The sequence below is a fragment of the Carcharodon carcharias genome, chromosome X (genome assembly GCF_017639515.1).
Source record: "Carcharodon carcharias isolate sCarCar2 chromosome X, sCarCar2.pri, whole genome shotgun sequence".
NCBI lineage: Eukaryota > Metazoa > Chordata > Chondrichthyes > Lamniformes > Lamnidae > Carcharodon > Carcharodon carcharias.
The window spans coordinates 24,401,939-24,422,002 of record NC_054507.1 but is presented as its reverse complement, the minus strand read 5'-3'; the positions used below and the strand labels follow the sequence as shown (position 1 = coordinate 24,422,002).

Below are 20,064 nucleotides of genomic sequence, written 5' to 3'. Positions count from 1 at the left end.
GGGGACCAGCCTGTGCATCAGTATGAACCAGCCTGTGTGTCAATGGGGACCAGCCTGTGTGTCAGTGGGGACCAGCCTGTGTATCAGTGGGGACCAGCCTGTGTGTCAGTATGGACCAGCCTGTGTATCAGTGGGGACCAGCCTGTGTGTCAGTGTGGACCAGCCTGTGTATCAGTGGGGACCAGCCTGTGTATCAGTGTGGACCAGCCTGTGTGTCAATGGGGACCAGCCTGTGTGTCAGTGGGGACCAGCCTGTGCATCAGTATGAACCAGCCTGTGTGTCAATGGGGACCAGGCTGTGTGTCAGTGGGGACCAGCTTGTGTGTCAGTATGAACCAGCCTGTATGTCAGTGGGGACCAGCCTGTGTTAGTATGAACCAGCCTGTGTGTCAGTGGGGACCAGCCCCATTGAACTAAAATGTGAGAGGTGCCAATTGTTTATAAACATCCAACGATCACATTGACATCACATGCAAGAATAAACTGTTTTGGGCTCCACAGATTGCTGGCTGAACTCACAGTCCTATGCGGGACTTAACCAGACACACACACACATCACAAAGTCTTGTTCCTCAGCCTGTGCTGTCTTAGCTACCCTTAGTTGCCCTTCTGCAATTGGCTTGGGCATCTTTGAGCAAGCTAGGCGTTAATATCAGCTGCCATTCTCACTCTAGATCGCTATACAACTCGCTGTCCCAGAATTGCTTGTGTGTAGACATCAAATGAGGATATGATCATGTTTGATGTGATGCCGACATGGTCGACTAGCCATCTACTGCTCACTGTCTAGGTCCACACATGAATGGCTCTATGGGTATGGTACACACATGGGCAAATTCTGGCAGGGATCATTGGACAGAGATCTCATTTTTCCTTCTCTCCCTGGATTGGTGACACTGAGGCTAGCTGACCTTTCAGAATGCAGCTAACTCAGCTTAGACCAGGGATTGAACTTGGCACTTCTGTACCACACCGGGCAGTGGATTTTCCAACTGAGCTGCAAAATACACAGCACTGTCGAGTGGAATAGCAAGAATAGTGGAGAATGCTGAGAGCTATTTTTCAAGTCACTAAATATTTTGAAATTGTTTCTCTGGACAGATACTTGAGCTGTGAGGAGTTTGCTGAAGACACTACCTTGGTATTCGATAACTGCATGACCTTTAATGAGGATGACTCAGAGGTTGGACGGGCCGGACACACGATGAGGAAATTCTTTGAGAATCGATGGGCCGAGTTTTATCATTCCAGCTAGAGTCGCCAGGAAATTGGGGCAAAATGAGTTCAAGATGAGGCCCAGCAACATTGCCCCTCACTGCTGGAGCTCTGTGTACAATCTGAGCTCGGTGTGAATTGACAAAAGCCATCTCTGGCTGTTGGCTGCTCAGGACTGGAAACAAAATTAGGCTTTGGCAGTTTCGAATGGCTCGATGGTGGATTTGAATCCACAGTATTTAAAAAAAATAACCCTATCCTTAATGTGTCAGTCTTAGCTTTTAGATGCCGAGGTTGAATATGTGGGGAATGGACATCACAACAAGAGGTGCTCTATAGACTGCTTGGATACCATTAGATTTTGCTGCAGTTACTGCACTTCATCATTAATTTCAAGAGGGGTGAGAACAATTGGAAGCAAGCTCTTTCAAACTAGGAAAGGCGCAGGTTAATTATGTTCCATGTTCATCAATTAGTGAAGAGTGGGATTTAAACCTGCATTCTCATGCTCCCACTGTGACACCTGAGAGCTTTCACTAAATTGTTTAAGTAGTCGCCCCCTCAGCCCAAGAGAGTCACTTATTTCCCCATTGCAATGTTTGCTGTGCTGACTCATGACAGTGACATGTATATTTTAGGAACGTGACAGGTCAGCACTCGTCTAGTCGAGGCTTTTCAATTGGCCGGGACAAGGCTTTCTGCTTTGAGTAAATGCAGGGGCTGGGAGAGGTTACAAACCAGATGAACAATACAGTGACAGCCAAGGGCTACGTGCCATACACATAGTCTGACTCTTATCTCATGTTGCCCAAGGTCATGCAGGAAGCATTCCACCTCTGTGGAACAGAGTAGCCACAGAAACACTCATCTTAAAAACAGCATTCCAGACATTCTCTGATTCTTTCTTATGTTCTGACCCTCTCTTCCTGCCCCAACCTCCCCCACCAATGAGGCAGATATCATCACACACAAGTGACATAAACAGTACAAAGAGCTGTGCCTGTAAGAGACGTAGTTACCTGTCGTGTCCAGATTTCACTAATATCTATTTATATTTGTGACATTTAGTAAATAATGTTATTTATGTTTTTTTTTAAACTTTGCACTGAGCTACAGAACTGTACTATATGCTCAAGGTGGGTGGTGATGTCTGGAATGATAAGTTCCCAGTCCACACATCACAATGACACCCGGTAATTCCAGTTCTATTGAAATCCTCGGCCAACCATAACCATTTCTGGAAACGTAGTTACAGATTTAACAAGTGTCATCTGCCGCAATATAGCAATAATTTTTTTTCCCAGGGATGAATATGAATGTCATAGCTCATGCTCAAAGTTGGATATATACAGTCATAGTGAAATCCATGTTATTGTCTTTCACTACATGCCTCTCACTCCCCTGCCACCCTACCACCTCCGCCCCCCCCACCCCAACCACCACCACCACCACCACCACCACCACCACCCCCCCCCCCCCCCCCCCACTGCCCGACTTGAAAATGAACAAAAGCAAGCTGAATGAAAGAATAGTGCGATCAATCACACTGAATTGGGACCCCTGTACCGAGTCACAACATGTGGGCCCCTATTGTGCTCCTCAGAGTTCTCAGTACAGGTTACAGTAAAGTTCAAACTGTGGCTACAGTCCAGACACAGCATTCCCATCAAACCTCAATGAAAGCCATGGTATGATTTGCTGGTGATCATGTCGTGTGTGACTGACAGGATGTTGGGAAGGAAAATAGATTTGATAAAAGGAAGAGTGAATGTGCACAGTAAACTTCGTGGAAGTTTTTCAGACTGCTCCAGGTATGGTTAAACACCACCTGACATACATTACAAAATAGATGTGATTGTGCTTTCTGCTTTTGAGTAGGTGTGTTTTTAGTGAACAATTCTATCTGAATTATGCTTGTATCTGACACACTTGTGATAATAGATGGTGATTGAAAATTTCACTGGTTTAAGATGGGGACAAGGAAAACAATCATGTTTGTGTTTGTAAATAGCTGTATTGCAGCTGGGGAAATAAATTCGCAAGTCAGTCTGAGAGCTAAGATCAAAGATCAGGTCTCTCCAACAGTGATAGATCTGGTTAAAGGAGGAGCGCAGTTTGGTCAACCTCTAGCTTTTCACTTCTTAGAATTGATGTACAAACCCAGACAAAGGTAACTGCTGGAAAGATTTTAAGAGTTTTCATAGCTTCAGTTGAGTTTCCAACAGACAAGGGCCCACAGCACGAAATTGTCAAGTTCACTGCAAAAGGCCACAAAGAATAGCATCCATGGGAAAAATGCCCTTCTGGGGCAGTACAGAGTATTATTCTGAGATTGGGTTAAGATACGTTGGCCAGGATTCTCCTCAATGTTTCCACTGGAAACCTAGCACGATCTCAGTGGATAATGATGGAATATTCTGTCTGTGGGACGGACCATCACCATATCGATCCAACTGGGATTCCACTCCTTCCACCCGCCGCATGCAAGTAGAACTGAGGCCCCTGTCTGTAGGTAATTTCCTTCCATCTGCTCACTTCTTCTTCCCGGAGACACTACAGGGTAGTGATAGGCCCCGGAAAATATCGGTAACATCCTTGAGGTAGCCCTTATGGACAGATCAGGCCTTGTTAGAGGCCTTCTATCCCTCCGGTCTGACTCCAAACACTTATTGGCTGATGGTCCCGATCTCAGCTGAGATTTGCAGTGATTCCAATCTTTGGGGTACTTCTCCCCTTCAAATGTCCTTCAGCTCACTGTTGTCACTGGCAGGTTCCTTCATGAGACTGGAATCTCACTGAAAGCTTGCCACGTGTCTCAGTGAAATAAGTTAGGGTGGGGTGGATTTGGAGAAGTGGATAGAGGTTGCTGACACTCCTGTGCAGTACTGAGGGAAGGCTGCATATTTAAACATGCTGTTAGACCAAGGTATCATTATTTCTTTCTTTCTCTGTGAGGTCAGAGTAGAAGGGATTGGCACAAGGTGCTTGAAACCTGTAGGGTGTTCCATTTTCCAGAACTATCATCCTTCAACTTGATGGGCACAAAATTCACCAAAAATAAGTGTGGTTACAAACAATTTTTAGAATTTGTGTATTATTTATAGAGGAGGGAACTTTAACTGGTATGATACAGTCCTGGAAAGGCCAAAATAATTTGTAATGTTAAATCCTACAAAGGGTCCCTGTTGTAACATATATGCTCAGTGGCAGTGGAAGCTCTAAGTCTCATCCCACTCTAGAGCAGGTACTGTGGACAGTGAGAGTACAGCAGGAAGTAGCCCTCAAGAACATTCTCTTTGCCTCCTGCTCCCACATGTGTATGTAGCTAATGATGAAAGCTGATCATTTTATAAATAATATCAGGTAGTATACAAGAAGCATTAACTCCCTGCTGTAGAGTATTGATGAAAATGGCAGTCATGGACAGGGCTCCTAGATCAACTTGTCAACATATGTAAAACTTTGGGATCTATTCAGTCCTTGACTAGTGTTTTCAGGAATAGAAATATACCACACCCACACACACCTATAAACACACACACATATACACACACATACATACATTCTCCCATTCTCTCTCTCTTACACAGTGGCCCAGAACAGCTTTTGTTTCAGCTGACCTCTGGATGTAGACAACACTTACTAAACACAGAGTGGGAGGGGCAAGAGAAAGGAGGGAAAATATCCTATTATTAAACACTACCAACCTTCACAGAAAAAAGTCCATCAGAAAACAATATTCAAAAACAATCATTTGAGTCAACATGGAAATTAGGTCACTAGGATCAGTCACGCAGAAACTGGACTGGTCTGCATATGGAAGAACCCATTCCTTATTCCTTTTACGTAAAGGAACACCCTTTTATATGACCACCTTTGCTGTTGAGAACTGTTTTATAATGTACAGTTTTTTTTGTGACTGAAAGTTCATTTGTTTCTATATATTTTTAGGACCAACAACCTTTCTAAAAAGAAGCTATTAAAAGAGAGGACCTCTCTGAATCATGCTGTGACGGGTGTTGTAATGCAAGTGCAACTGTAGAATATATTGTGAGTTCAATAAAGTCACATTATAATGAGAAACAAGTGGAATCTGAGGCTTAACATTTTGAATGTTATTCTTTGCATCATTTGTTCATTTATCTCCATAATCTACACAGGTATAAATCTATTGTTTTTAGTGGGGGAGGCTGGATGGCACATTGAGTTAGGATGAGTGTCAGTGGACAAAATGGCCTCACTCCTATTTGGAGAGAAGTATTTTCAGTGAATCCACCTCTACACAGAGGTGGCAAACTTATCTCAGATAAAATCCAAGATTTGGCTGTATACTCCCATAGATTCTAGCTTCATCATGAGGGGTAACATGAAAATTCAATGTACCTTTTGTAAATTAATTAAAGCATTGTAAATGGGGTTCCTGAGCCTCATGTGCTCTGTCATCTTTTATAAACCGCAACTTGTCCTATACCTTTCTCATGACCCACCTTGTTCCTTTCTAATTACTGGATGGATGTGCAAAGCAGTTGATGTGTGTGTTGTTGCCAGCTTAAAAGCCATTGACTGATGCTAAATAGTTTTTCAAGCTCACTGGGATCCCCTTTTTGTGATTGGAAATCACAACTGCATTCTGGAACACAGGATATGTGTACTTCAAATTGAATCCTATTCAGAAGGGCAGCTCTGAGGTGAGTTAATTCCTGCTGTTGTTCTCCAAGACCATTGTTATTTCTTTCTTCCTTGTCCAGAGCACCATCCATACTGACTGCTCTACCATTAACTAAGTGCCACAACATGAATCCAATTCCTTTCACAGAACTAATTCATTTAAAGCCTTCAATCTGTGTAGCACATTCCACGAGCTTTTGCAATCTCCATGGGTCCTTGCTATGGTCTATTAGGTCAAACCCTAATGCTCTCCTCATGGGTTTGTCCAATGTTGGACTAGTCTGTCATTGACAGCAAGCCCGAGCAAACCTTCCAACCATGACAGATGATAGGCTTTGGCAAATGGAAATATTATTTAGAAGCATTTTTGAACATTAGCATGGAAGTGTGTTGATTAAAAAGCACTTAAAGTCTACTTTACACTGTTGATCATAAAAAGAAGAAATACTATCTAAATGTGACTATAGAAGACTATAGAAATGTGAAACCACATTTTGGGATCATTATCTTTAGTAGTGTGTTTTGACTTGGCTGGAAATAACAATTTAAATTTACATAGTGCTTTTAACATTGTAAACTGTTCCAAGCCAATACCAGCTATTACTGCGCACGCAACATTGAACAGTTAAGAGATTACAATTAGTTCACAACATATGTAGTTTAGCTGCCTCAGAATGGAAGAGACAATTACATAGACAGCACAGAAACAGGCCATTTGGCCCCTCAGATCTATGCCTATGTTTGAGATCCACACGCACTTCCTTCCACCCAGTACTTCAACTAATCCTATCAGCACAACCTTCTATACAATGTCTGTCTTGTTATTCTGTACTTTTCACACAGAACGCAGACAGGCTGATGACAGAGCTTAAAGAGACTCACCAGACTCTGACTGTCAGGTGGTCTTTATAAAAAGGTGGAAATGTTGGATTTTTTTAAAAATTCATTCACGGGATGTGGGCATCACTGGCTAGGCCAGCATTTATTGCCCATCTCTAATTAAGGGGAGGTGGTGGCATAGTGGTATTGTCACTGGATGGTAATCCAGAGACCCAGGGTAATTCTCTGTGGTAAAAGCAGAATACTGTGAATGCTGGAAATCTGAATTCTCCGAAATCTGAAATCTAATTCTCTGTGGTGCTGGTTTCAAATCCTATCACGGCAGATGATGGAGTTTGAATTCAGTAAAAAGTCTGATGATAACTATGAAACCATTGTTGACTGTTGTAATGCCCTTTAGGGAAGGCAATCTGTCGTCCTTGGTATCTGGTCTGGCCTACATGTGACTCCAGACCCACAGCAATGTGGTTGCCCTTGGAACAAGGGCCTAGCCAGTGATGCCCACATCCCATGAATGAATAAAAAAAAACTATCCTTGAGAAGGTGGTGGTGAGCTGCCTTCTTGAACCACTGCAGTCCATCCAAATCTGAAACAGCAAGTACTAGAAATATACAGATAAAAGCAAAAAACTGCGGATGCTGGAAATCCAAAACAAAAATAAAAATACCTGGAAAAACTCAGCAGGTCTGGCAGCAATGAGGTTTGGGGTGACATTCAGCACCCACAGGTTTCATTGGGCAGAGTTAAAATCAGGCCCGTGACCTTTAACCTGTGTCTGCCGGTCGTCGCAGTTTCTCTCAGAGGAAAGGAGGAAGCGGCGACTCGGTCGGTGGGTGGGTGAGTGAGGAGGGGGGTGGGGGGGAGAATATCGGCTCCAGGTGCAGCTTCTTCACTCGCTTTTTTTCAACGTAGAATCTGGTTTGGAGCCGAGACGTTTCCTCGGGGCCGCGGCTGAGGGTTGATCTTGTGACCGGGAAAGCAACACCGATAACCGCGGCCTCGGGCCCGGGGAGAGGTTTGGATTCGGGCCGGGTCGGCTTTACAGGGCCTAGTTTGTTGGGAAAAACCGGCGGAGGCTGGGCCTGGGCTCGGGGGGGGGGGGGAAGGTCAGTAACGACGCTGTTTATCGGAAAAGGTGAACCGAGTTAATTTGATCCTGGGTCCGGGACTCCTTTTCAGGGATTTGGAGCAAAACGCCTCCACTGACTGACCAGCCCAAGAAAGGCCTGGGCTGGAGGCAATGATGTGGGGACTGCATTTGGCCCCCCCAGTCCCCTTCCTTGAACAGCCAGGTTTTGCTGCTGCTGCCTGGGTTCATGGCCATTACAGTGAGGAAAGGGATTGTGCACTGTTAAGGTCAGGCTGCCCTGCTTTTGATTTGTGCTTGAAATCATTTATCATTAAAGTCAAGGTTAATTTTATGTACCCACCTCTGGCCAGTGTGTGTACGTTTTATCTTTGCACTCTGGATTTATGCTTACAATTTCTTAAATGGGACACTATGGTATTTAGTGGACAAAGTGCAGTCCTGGTGAGGAGTAGACAATTGAAAAACAATCAATATACCAGCAACTTGGATTTAACTGTGAAGTGCCAGGAATAAGGGAAATTTAAGGGCCAATATAATAAAATAATATAAATAAATCCAAAGTAGATTCAAGTTAACATAAGGGAAGTAGAGTTAAGACATGGCAGGGCAGCTCAGTCAAGTGGAATGCGTGTCCTGTAATATGTGTAAAGTCATGGGCACTACCGGTGTCCTAGCTGACCACGTGTGCAGGAAGTGCTGTCAGCTGTAGAAGCTTGAGCTCCAGGTTTCCAAGCTTAAGCAGCAGCTGGTGTCACTGTGGAGTATCCACGAGGCCGAGAGCTACATGGATAGCACATTGAGTGGTGGTCACACTGCAGCTTAAGGGTCTGAAGACAGAGAGAATGAGTGACCACCAGGCAGTCCAAGAGAGATAGGTAGGAGTCCTCTGGGGTCCCACTCTCAAGATCAGTGTTCCATTTTGGAAGCTGGTGAGGGCGCTGGTTCCTCAGAGGAGGGCAGTCAAAGCTAAATTTGTGGCACCACAAGCAGCTCGGCTGTACAGGAGGGGAGAAAGAAGAAAGGAAGAGCTAGTCATAGGGAATTCAATGGTTAGGGGAACAGACAGGCATTTTTGTGGCTGTAGATGCGACTCCAGGATGGTATGTTGCTTCCCTGGTGCCAGGGTCAAGGATGTCACAGAGCAGCTGCAGGATATTCTTCTGGGGGAGGGTGACCAGCCAGAGGTCATGGTCTACATTGGCACTAATGACTTAGGTAGGAAGAGGGATGCGGCCCTGCAATCAGAATTTAGGGAGCTAGGTAGAAAATTAGCAAGCAAGACCTCTAATGTAGTAATCTCCAGATTGCTCCCAGTGCCACGTGCCAGTGAGTACAGAATTAGGAGGATAAGGCAGATGAATGTGTGGCTGGAAAGATGGTGCAGGAGGGAGAGCTTTGGATTCCTGGGGCTGGTTCTGGGGGAGATGGCATCTGTACGAGCTGGATGGGTTGCACCTGAACAGAGCTGGGACAGAGTTCCTTGCTAGTGCTGTTGGGAGCTTTAAACTAACTCGGCAGGGGTGTGGGGACCAAGAGACAATATTAGAGAGGAATACCAGGGTGCACAAAATACTGGGAGAGACAGATAGCACTAGTCTAGAGAATAGTAAGCTAATAGGTAAAGTCAGGGTAAGAGAGAAAGTAACAATCTAAACCAGGGTTACTGTGTATGTATGCGAATGCACAGGGTATAGTAAATAAGATTGGGGAGTTACAGGCACAGATTGTCATGTGGAATTATGATGTTGTGGCGATAACAGAGACCTGGCTCAAGGAAGGGCAGAACTGGTTGTTAAATATTCCATGGTACAAGGTGTTCAGAAGAGATAGGAAAGGAAGGAAAGGAGGAGGGGTGGGTGGCAATATTGGTTAAGGAGGGCATTGCAGTGCTGGAGCAAGAGGATGTCCCTGAGGGTTCAAGGACAGAATCAATTTGGCTAGAGCTAAGAAACAAAAAGGGTTCAATTACATTGCTTGGTGTAGTCTATAGACCACCAAGTAGTGAGAAGAACATAGAAGAACAAATATGCAGGCATTATAGAGAAGTTATAATGGGGGACTTTTAATTACACTACCACTGTCCCAGGCTATATTTGGGTAAAAGGCAGAGAGGGGCAAAAAGTTCCTAGATTTTGATCAGGAGAATTTTCTACAGCAGTATGTGTCCAATCCAACAAGAAAGGATGCACTGTTGGACCTGGTTCTTGGAAATGAGGTGGGCCAAGTAGATCAAGTGTCAGTGGGAACATTTAGGAGACAGTGATCATTGTATTGTATGTTTTAGGATGATGATAGAAAAGGACGATAGGCAATCCAGAGTAAGAATAATTAACTGGATGAGAGCCGACTTTGATGGGGCAAGAACGGAGCTGGGCCAGATAGACTGGAGTGAAAGATTGGCAGGAAAAACCGTAGCTGAACAATGGGCTACCTTCAATTGGTTTGAGCACAGTAAAGGTATATTCTATTGGAAGGGAAAGGTAGGGCAAGGAAATCCAGAGCTCCCTGGTTGAAAAAGGAGATAGAAATTAAGATAAAGAAGAAAAAGTGTGCTTATGACAGGTATCAGGTAGAAAATACAATTGAGAACCAAGAGGCATACAGAAGGTTCAGAGAGGAGGTGAAAAAGCATATTAGAGAAGCGAAGAGGGATTATGAGAAAAGGCTGGCAGCCAACATAAAGGGGAATCCCAAAGTCTTCTATAGGCATATAAATAGTAAAAAGGTGGTAAAAGGAGGAGTAGGGCCAATTAGGGACCTAAAAGGGAATATACACATGGATGAAGGGGCCATGGCTGAGGTATTAAGTAAATACTTTGTATCTGTCTTTACCAAGGTGGTAGATGCTACCCAGGCCATGGTGACAGATGAGGAAACTTTGTCACTTGCAGCGTTCAAAATTGATCAGGAGGAAGTGTTGGATAAACTGTCGGTATTTAAAGTTGACAAGGCACTGGGACCGGATGAGATGCATCCAAGGATATTGAAGGAAGTAAGAGTGGAAATTGCAGGGGCACTGGCTATAATCTTTGTCTTCCCTAGACTTGGGGGTGGTGCCAGAGGACTGGAGAATTGCAAACATTATGCGCTTGTTCAAAAAAGGTTGCAAGGATAAGCCCAGCAATTACAGACCAGTCAGCTTAACTTCAGTGGTGGGCAAGATTCTAGAAACAATTATTCGGGATAGAATTAATAGTCACATGGAAAAATATGGGTTGATAAGGAAGAACCAGCATGGATTTCTAAAGGGGAAATCGTGTTTAACTAACTTGGAGTTTTTTGAAGAGGTATCAGAAAAGGTTGATGAGGGTAATGCTGTTAATGTGGTGTACATGGACTTTGAAAAGGCATTTGATACAGTGCCATACAACAGACTTGAGAAAAGTTATTGCTCATGGAATAAAAAGGACAGTAGCAACGTGAATACAAAATTGGCTGAAAAATAGGAAGCAGAGAGTAATGGTCAATGGATATTTTTCGGGCTGGAGGAAGGTTTGCAGTGGAGTTCCCCAGGGGTCGGTATTGGGACCTTTGCTTTTCCTGATATATATTAATGATCTAGATCTTGGTGCGCAGGGGACCATTTCAAAGCTTGTGGATGATATGAGGCTTGGGAGTGTTATGAACTACCAGGAGAATGGTGTGGAATTTCAAGAGGGCATAGACAAGTTAGTGGAGTGGGCAAATGAAGTTCAATGTGGAGGAGTGTGAGGTGATGCATTTTGGTAGGAAGAACATAGACAAACAATATAAAATAAGGGGTGAAATTTTGAAGGGGGTGCAGGAGCAGAAATACTTGGGTGTGTATGTGCGTAGATCGTTGAAGGTGGCAGGACAGGTGGAGAGAACAGTTAATAAAGCATATAGTAGCCTGGGCTTTATTTATAGGGGCATAGACTACAAGAGCAGGGAGGTGAAACTGAATTTATATAAGACACTTGTTAGACCTCAGCTGGAATATTGTGTACAGTTCTGGGTACCATATTATAGGAAGGATGTGAACACATTGGAGAGAGTGCAGAAGAGGTTTACAAAAATGGTTCCAGGGATGAGAAACTTCAGCTATGAGGATAGATTGGAGAGGTTGGGACTGTTCTCCTTGGAGAGATGGCAGCTGAAAGGAGATTTGATAGAGATGTTCAAAATCATGAGGGGGCTGGACAGAGTAGATAGGGAGAAGCTGTTCCCACTCGTAAAAGGATCAAGAACGAGAGGGCACAGATTTAAAGTGATTTGCAAAAGAAGCAAATGTGACATGAGAAAAAAACTTTTTCACACAGCGAGTGGTTGGGGTCTGGAATGCACTGCCTGGAAGTGTGGTGGAGACAGGTACAATCAAGGCATTCAAGAGGACATTGTTTCTATTCAAATAATCATCTAATGTGCAAGGGTACGGGGAAAAGGCAGGGCAATGGCACTAGGTCATATTGCTCATTTGGAGAGCTGGTGCAGACACAATGGGCCAAATGGCGGCCACCTGTGCTGTTAAGATTCTGTGAACTCTTAGCCACCTGAAAAATGGTCTACCATACCCTCCTGCTTGCGCAAGGAAATGTGCCTGGTGGGTGGGGTGCATGATGTGGTGTTGGCGGTAATAGTTGGGTGCTAGTTTGCTTCATGTCTTTTTCCCCCAAAAGTGTCAATCATGGGCTCAGTTCATTGCACTTAGCAAGCTGTGGGTTCACGTACCAGGACTTGAGCAGAAAAATCAAGGCCGACACTCCAGTACAGTACTGAGAGGATGCTGCATTGTCAGAGGTGCCAGCTTTCAGCTGAGACATTAAACTAAGGCACCATCTGCCTTCTCTGGATGTAAAGGATCCTATGGCCCTATTACAAAGAAGAGCAGTAAAATTATCCCTGTTGACCTAGCAATTTTTATTAGAGAATTGTTACAGTACATAAGGAGGCTATTCAACCAGTCATGTTTGCTCTGGCTCTCCGAATGAGCAATTTACCAAGTGCCATGCTCCCCATAACCCTGCACATTCTTTCTTTTCAGATAATAATCCAATTCCCTTGTGAATTTGCCCTTAACGAATCTGTGCTGGCTTTACTTAATTAACCTGCATTTCTCCATGTGACTATTAATTTTGTCCTGAATTATTGTTTCAAGAAGTTTCCCCACCACTGAAGTTAAATTGACTGGCCTGTAGTTGCTGGGCTTATCTTTACACCCTTTTTTGAACAAGGGTGTAACATTTGCAATTCTCCAGTTCTCTGGCACCACCCCAGAGGAAGACTGGGAAATTATGGTCAATGCCTCTGCAATTTCCCTCCAAATCCTTGGATACATCTCATCCAGTCCTGGTGTCTTATCAACCTTAAGTATAGACAGTCTATCCAATAACTCCTCCATCCCTCATCAACAGCAGAAAAACAAATTATCTTGACATTATCACACAAAGTACTTAATTGGCTAGGAAACACAGACGTTCTGTGATTGTGAAAGGTGCAAGTCTTTGTATCTAAAACTGTGTGTGTTTCAGATCTGCTACAATGGTGTCCTCCAAGAGGCTTGCAGACCTTGGATACAAGATGTTCTCTGGGTCAATGATGTTACTGACAGTGTACGGTGGTTACCTGTGCAGTGCCCGTGCGTACCGCTACTTCCAGAATCAAAAGGCTTTAAAGGCAGCGGCTGAAGAACAAGCCAATGAAATGATAAAGGACTAGGGGCCGTCCCTACCCTGGGAAGCAAAAGCCTCCATTTCCACGTGACAAAAATGAATGACATTTAACATTATGTAACTACCAGGATCAACAATTTTAAAAACCTATTCATTAGAAAAATTAAGATGTGGATAAATAGTTTTTGAAAATTGTTTCCTGTAAAGCTTTTTTTTGTGGTGTAACTTTGGCCATTAGCTGGCCCATCTTTCTTCAGAAAACTGACTTGCAGCCTCTATCCCTCAAGTGAAAAGCTAAACATTTCCATAAGCATTCATTTAAAACAATGACCCAAGATACCTGTTGTTTGAGACTGTATTTTGACCCAGTGAAGGAATGGCGATTATAGTTCAAAGTGTTGCATGACTTGGAGGGGTAGATGATCAAGTTTTGAAACATTTTTTTTTATATAACAGAAATGGTATGCTGCTGTGTCTTAATATGGCAAATGTAATGTTGGCATTTACTCAAGGGCAATGGAAAATAAAAGGAGGGAAGTTTTACCACAGCTGTACAGGACTTTGGTGAGACTACAGCTGGAGTATATATTGTGTACAGTTTTGGTCTCCTTATTTGAAAAAGGATATAATTGCATTAGCAGTGCAGAGAAGGCTTGAAAAGGTGCTGTTGCAAGAGCCTTAGCGAGTTACTGCAAGTGCATTGTGGCTGGTATGCCTAGCAGCCAGTGTGCTGGGGTTAGAGGGACTGAATGTTTAATGGTGACAGGGTGCCAAACATTGCAGCCTCTTCCAAACCATTACGTATTACTGCTCTTGTACACACACATGGGCATTGGTGTATGTGGGTTGTATGTCAAACTCCACAATAAGTGCAATGCTAATTGGACATTTCTTGATACAAATATACAATAGAAGTATTAGTGTTGAAGTAATGCAGGGCAGTTACCAAGGCTGGCTTTAAACCTTTTAATTAAAAATATTTCCCCACCCTCAAAGCAGATGCCTTATTGGGATGCAGTTCTGTAGGCTCTAGTCACCAGTCACCCTTTGGTACCTTCAGATTCTTTCTTCATATGAGCCACACATGGTACTTTCAATTTTAGTTTTGATAAAGGGTACATAGCCAGATTATTAACCTGATGCTTTATAATGCAGACTTGACCATCCAGGATTTTCTGTAACAATTTACTGAAACTGCTACTCTAAAAATTCAGGAAGTTGGACCTGACAAGTGCAAACCAAATCCTAATGAGCACTAATCAAAGATCAAGTCAAATGCACAAGATGCATCATCATCAGTGTGACAAATCCCTGATGGTTAAGCTTAAGAATTGAGAACAGATTTTCTAAACTTGCTTTTTCCCACAAAGTAAATGTTATATTAAATTTGTCACTCAGTTCAAACTAGCAAGGTCACAAAATCCCGTTTTCTGCCTAAATATCCTACCCACTGCAATGACTGAGCAATCCCAATTCTGAAGTTATAGTTCAACACCCATCCATGAAATATAAACTCATTACGTGAAGGGCTGTGCACTATATCTATCCCGATTCACATTAACTGGCAACTTAGCTATCAAATGTACAGAATCTCAGAATGGGATTTCAATCTTCAGTTCAGACTTCAATCAACTGAGAAAATAAAATGGCAACATTCAATTTAAAATATTTAATGACACTTTTATTGCAGTGTATCCAGTAAAAAAAACATTGAATTAACAAGAACAGAAGAACCTCCACCAACACATCCACAGCTTATCTTGCAAACAATAGTCTGTATTGACAGAAATTTTTATGTATTGATTTAAATGCAAGACAATATTTATTTTGGTAATTATTAAAGTTGTTGTCCTTCCCCATCGTTAAAAGCGCTCCGATCTAGTCACTGGAGTGTTTTTGAGACTCCATGCTGCCTCCTGTGATAGGCTGGCTGGGACTTAACATCTACAGTAATGTTAGACAGTTCAGCATGAAAACAAACCAAAACAGTTGGTGCCACATTCAACAAAAATAGCCTTGAAAGACAAAGCCTCATTGGCTTCCGCACCTGTATCAGTTCAGGCACCCATTATGGTCGATCACTTCAACTCTGTCATGGCAAGGTAGGACTTTCACCATAAAGGTGTATTTCACATGCTTTCAATAATTAGTACTTCCCTCAAGATGCAGATACTCCAGGGTGATGTTGGGTGTTATTCTCACCTCCTCCCAAACATGACAACTCTCACTGGGGTACAATTTTTCACACCACCCATCCACCCACCCTCCAGTACCTTACACTAAGAAGCCATTCCTCCTCCACCGGAATTTCAATAAAGTGGAAATGCTAGCTGTTTTCCTGTCTCTTCTATAGCCCAGAAGAGACTGACACCAGCTGCAGTACTCCCTTCCCTCCACCCCTGTGTTGAGATTGGCAAACCCACTACCAACTTAGTGATTGAACCTGAGATCTTGCTGATCTGTGTGGCTCAGTTCCACAGCAGATAGTAATATCAGTTGAGTCTTCAGGGTTTCTCTTGAAGAAAAAGGAATATAAATCAATCAGTTCATTCCATTTTGGATCAATTTATATTTTTCTTTAAATTTATGGCCCCCTCATGGCAAACTTAAAATATTACAGAACATCACTGATGCTATGATACTGGGATTGAAAAAAATAGTTGCTGCTCGCTTATTCACTGCTAAACCAGTCGACTCCCATGAAACAGCACAACCAGAATTATAACAAACCATCATAAGGTAAATGACACATCACGTCCAGTTATCACTCATACTTTTACAAGTTCCATTACTGTAGGATGACTGGCCCAGCGTTATATTACAAAAATTAAAGAGACCAGTCCATTCAAGAGATTGATTTAAATTGTAAATCTTTTAATAAAGTAAGCAATGTTACATAGACAAAGTCACTTTATTTAAAATGATATCCAGTTTGCAATTTTGAAATCAATGCTATTGTACTTGAGTGATCTCCAGCACAGCCAGAGGATCCATTGGTCCCAACTCCATCCCAGCTTTTCCAGCCTGCACATGTCGTATTACACAGCTAGCATCTGAGTCGGTGTAATCTAGAAACACCCGAATCAAATTCATTATACACAGAATGATGACTTGGATGTCAACAGTGTAGGCACAAGAGTGGCACAGCACTAGTGCTAGGTCATGCCCAGAATTAAAACATGACTAGAGTGAATTCCTGGAGCAAAAAGTAACTTTGAACAATACAGGAGTACTTTTCCCTAACCACCCTCCCCCCCCCATCCCTCTTTTCCCTCCCAACAAGTTAAAGAAAAAGTAACAGGAGTCACACAATAGGGGAAATGACCAGACAGCAGAGCAAGACATTGGTAATTAACTGGCATGTAGTAACAGAGATACTCAAAATTAACGAACAGTGAACATATGCTGTCTCACATTCATGCCAGTTACAAGGGCGTCATGTTGAAAGGGTGCTGAGGAAACATGTGGAAGATACAATGCAGTGAGAAGCTCAATCTCACAATTTTAAAATATCCTAATACTTCAGTCATGTGATGCAAGAACAAACATGCATCTGCTTAGGTCACAACACACACACTTTCTGACATCGTTTGTGCCAGTGAGTTTGGCAAATCTTCTGGAGAATGAGTGCCAGAATAATTGGGAAATTTCCATGAACATAACTTCCACAGACAAAAATAGACATAACATGCATAATAATAAAATGGTTCGCAGAGAATTACAAGGCTAAAGTTCAAACTTGTGGCTCAGGTGAAGTCCAAAACAGAGAGCAAAGGGAGACAGTAATTCAAATTTGGGTTTCCTTCCCCATCGTCTCCAGTTAGCAGAACTCAGATTTAATCATTTCCTTCAGCTCAGGCAATTCCTATTTTTACAAGTCAGCAGTTCCATAAAAACACAAATAATAGAGAACCAGAAAAGCTGAAAAAAGTGAAAGGCACACACTTAAGGTTATAGCATCACCTGTTGGGTCCTGCAATACCACTGCCCTCCCCTGCATAAGCCAGCAACATTCTGTATACACATTATAAAAAGCAAAGGGATTAGACAGGAAACATTGTTTGAAGTGATGGTAGTAGAGATTTGCTGGGTTGTTTGGGGGGGGGGGGGGGGGGGGTGGGGTGGTGGTGGTGGCGGGGGTAGGAAAAAAAGTACTAAAGACTATTCTTTTCTTCCTCCCAGAAGACTGCTTGGGCTAATTTCTCTCTTTCCTCAGAGAGAGGAGGCCCTTAGTTGTTCTCACCTAAAGTCAGGCCTGCTGCAGCAGGCTGCCCAGCCAGACACATTAGGTATTTGATGGATCTACTTCAAAAGTTTAGCATCAGCTAGGATTAAATATGAGCTGTAGCTAGCCTCAAATTAGATCTGCAATACATGCTCAGAGTCTTCTCTGGCTGGATTAAAAAAAATGACAATGCAGGCATTTTACAAGCCTGTTTTTGTACTGAGGAAACAGAATTTGGTATCTATTCTGCCTGCAAAGAAATAAAGGAGGGTTTTGAGTAGATTACTTCTCACAAAGTACTTTTTGTTCTCCCCTAAAACAACATTGCCCCTTTAAAAAGATACAGTCTACAGCTTTTTTTTTGGGGGGGGGGGGAAAGAGAGAGAGAGAGACTTGTGCACTATTTCTGCTGAGCCCATTTCAGCTGACTGGTGTTCTTTGTCACAATTCGGTTCTGGTGATGTCGTTTTCGCCAGTGCCAACACAAATATTATGTAAAATGCATTCCTTATTACAGAATTCAAATGCCCTACACTACAGTCATGTACCTCCCTTCCACCTCTCCACTAAACTACCCACTATCTGGTCCAGCAGTATCACTCCTATATACAATTCAAGACAGTGTGGGGTTTGCTACAATATAATCCCAAAGCTATATTATACCACTGTCTCTATAAATCTGAAAATGGGAGAAATGATTATGGAATCTCAACATCATAGGCTGTATATTTCAAGGAACTTGTTCTTTAGTCAATTCCATTTCAACCCCATGTATTGAAGGTTAAATTAGTTGAGAACCATTTTGTGACACTGGTGAGCCCAGCTGGCAGAAGACCATGCCAATGTAGTAAAAAATGAATCACTTAAGTTTACATGGGGAGGGATGGGGAAAATTGTAAACGTGTACTTTAATAATTAAATAGTGTGTGTGTGTTCAGGGTAAAACCATTTAAAGTGCAGCCTTCAATAGAAATGCAAGAGGAACCAGTGGACCATCAAGTTCTGGCCAAAGGTGGCATGGCTTCAGGTCATCTCCCATAATCCTCTACAGTTTGTCAGCAAAAGCACCACCAGGTGAAGAAGTTTTAGACAGATTCAAAAATCAATTGTTTGCAGGTTTTGTGGGTCAAATAGCATGGAACTAACTGTGGTTTATTTTTTTTTTACCAGGAAAAAAAAAAGTCCTTTGAAGGGTCCAGACTGTCACCTTTATGGTCATTCTGCATTAGGGACCTTAATAGACTTCAGATTCCAGAAATTAACACAAACTGGATGCTTGAGGTCACATCCTTTAAAGGTCTGTAGGGTTTAAATCACAGCACAACTCATTTAAGACAAATTTGACTTACAAACACCATTTTTTGGTCACCATAATGTACAAACCCATTATTGCTGCATAAACCATGTTCTAAAATAAATCCTGCTCAGCTTTAGACTAACATTTTAACCATCATTTAAAAATAAAATCCCTCCTCGGACCCCTTCTATGACCTCATGAACCCAATAGCCAAATCGTTGTGTTAACAGAGTCTCAGTGGTCAACAATTCAAGTCTCCAAATCAGGGGGTATCAGTGACAAATGGAGTACAGAGCACTTAGGATAAGGAAAGAACATGGCAGGTGACACAATTGCATCATTTTACATGCAATATACACAGAGTAGTGTTGCGCCAGAAATTTAGTCTATCCCCCTTCCAGGAGCATGAAAAAGTTCCACTTTCTACACGGCAAGTAGTTTAGACCTAATTTTTCTGGTTGCGTTTAGCAGTGTTGTACATACAAAAATACGTAGGTACAAGTGATTCTGATGAAATTGATCTAAGCTCGGAACGCAAATGACATGATTTACATGAAAACATTAAGGGCTTCAGATTACTAATGCAATATGGATAATTACATCCCTTCAACAAACATCAGTACTTAAAACTGTGCCAATTTAATTCAGACTTTTACCCAGCTCTTTGACACAGACCGATTTTTAAGACAGTTAGCAGTAATGCACTGCACCAGATTAGAGATTTCATCCACCAGCCAGCCTTCATCAAATCAAGTACCAAACAAGTAGTCATCAGGCTGTGGTGTCACCATCCCTATGCACTAACTAACCCAAAGGATGGGCTTAGCAGTTGAATAACTTGGACATTACATTTGGCTAAAAGAATCATTTACATTGTGCTATCCTGTGCTTCAAAGATAAAGATCAGTATGACAATAGCAGAGTGCAGGGAAGGTTACTGGGCAAGTGTTCACATAAAAATACAAAAACCCTTCCATCTCATTTTCAATGCTGTGATTTACTGGCCCTGTACATTAGCTATGCCACTGGCCATCTTTAAATCATGCTTCCAAACACACAATATTCAGCGAACAAGATGCACCTGTTATCATAAAGGGT

At 42.6% G+C, this 20,064-nt stretch overlaps 2 protein-coding genes across 11 annotated transcripts in view; both read left to right on the top strand.

Moving 5' to 3' along the window:
- LOC121273352 (bromodomain adjacent to zinc finger domain protein 2B-like) overlaps positions 1-2,650 on the top strand; it is a 161,329-nt gene extending 158,679 nt beyond the window's left edge. For all 6 annotated transcript variants that reach the window (XM_041180528.1, XM_041180523.1, XM_041180527.1 and 3 more), the window contains one exon: positions 1,102-2,650. In XM_041180528.1, the coding sequence (XP_041036462.1) occupies positions 1,102-1,255 (154 nt within the window). In that variant the 3' untranslated portion in view covers positions 1,256-2,650. The remainder of the gene's footprint in view (positions 1-1,101) is intronic.
- Positions 2,651-7,431: 4,781 nt separating this feature from the next.
- LOC121273326 (cytochrome c oxidase assembly protein COX14) lies at positions 7,432-14,030 on the top strand. Of its 5 annotated transcripts, none has more exons than XM_041180467.1 (2): positions 7,432-7,553; positions 13,304-14,030. In XM_041180467.1, the coding sequence occupies exon 2, from the start codon at positions 13,314-13,316 to the stop codon at positions 13,488-13,490; it is 177 nt and encodes a 58-aa protein (XP_041036401.1). In that variant the 5' UTR covers positions 7,432-7,553; positions 13,304-13,313; the 3' UTR covers positions 13,491-14,030. The 5 variants fall into 5 exon arrangements, with proteins under 5 accessions (XP_041036401.1, XP_041036400.1, XP_041036399.1 ...); XM_041180466.1 differs by having other exon boundaries at positions 7,452-7,557; XM_041180465.1 differs by having other exon boundaries at positions 7,493-7,561.
- Positions 14,031-20,064: the final 6,034 nt, after the last annotated feature.

Bases quoted from the DNA above. Each gene is read 5' to 3' on its own strand.
- LOC121273326 (XM_041180464.1), top strand. From the start codon at position 7,965: ATGATGTGGGGACTGCATTTGGCCCCCCCAGTCCCCTTCCTTGAACAG. The intron at 8,081-13,303 runs GTCAGGCTGCCC...TGTGTGTTTCAG, and splicing joins AGGGATTGTGCACTGTTAAG to ATCTGCTACAATGGTGTCCT.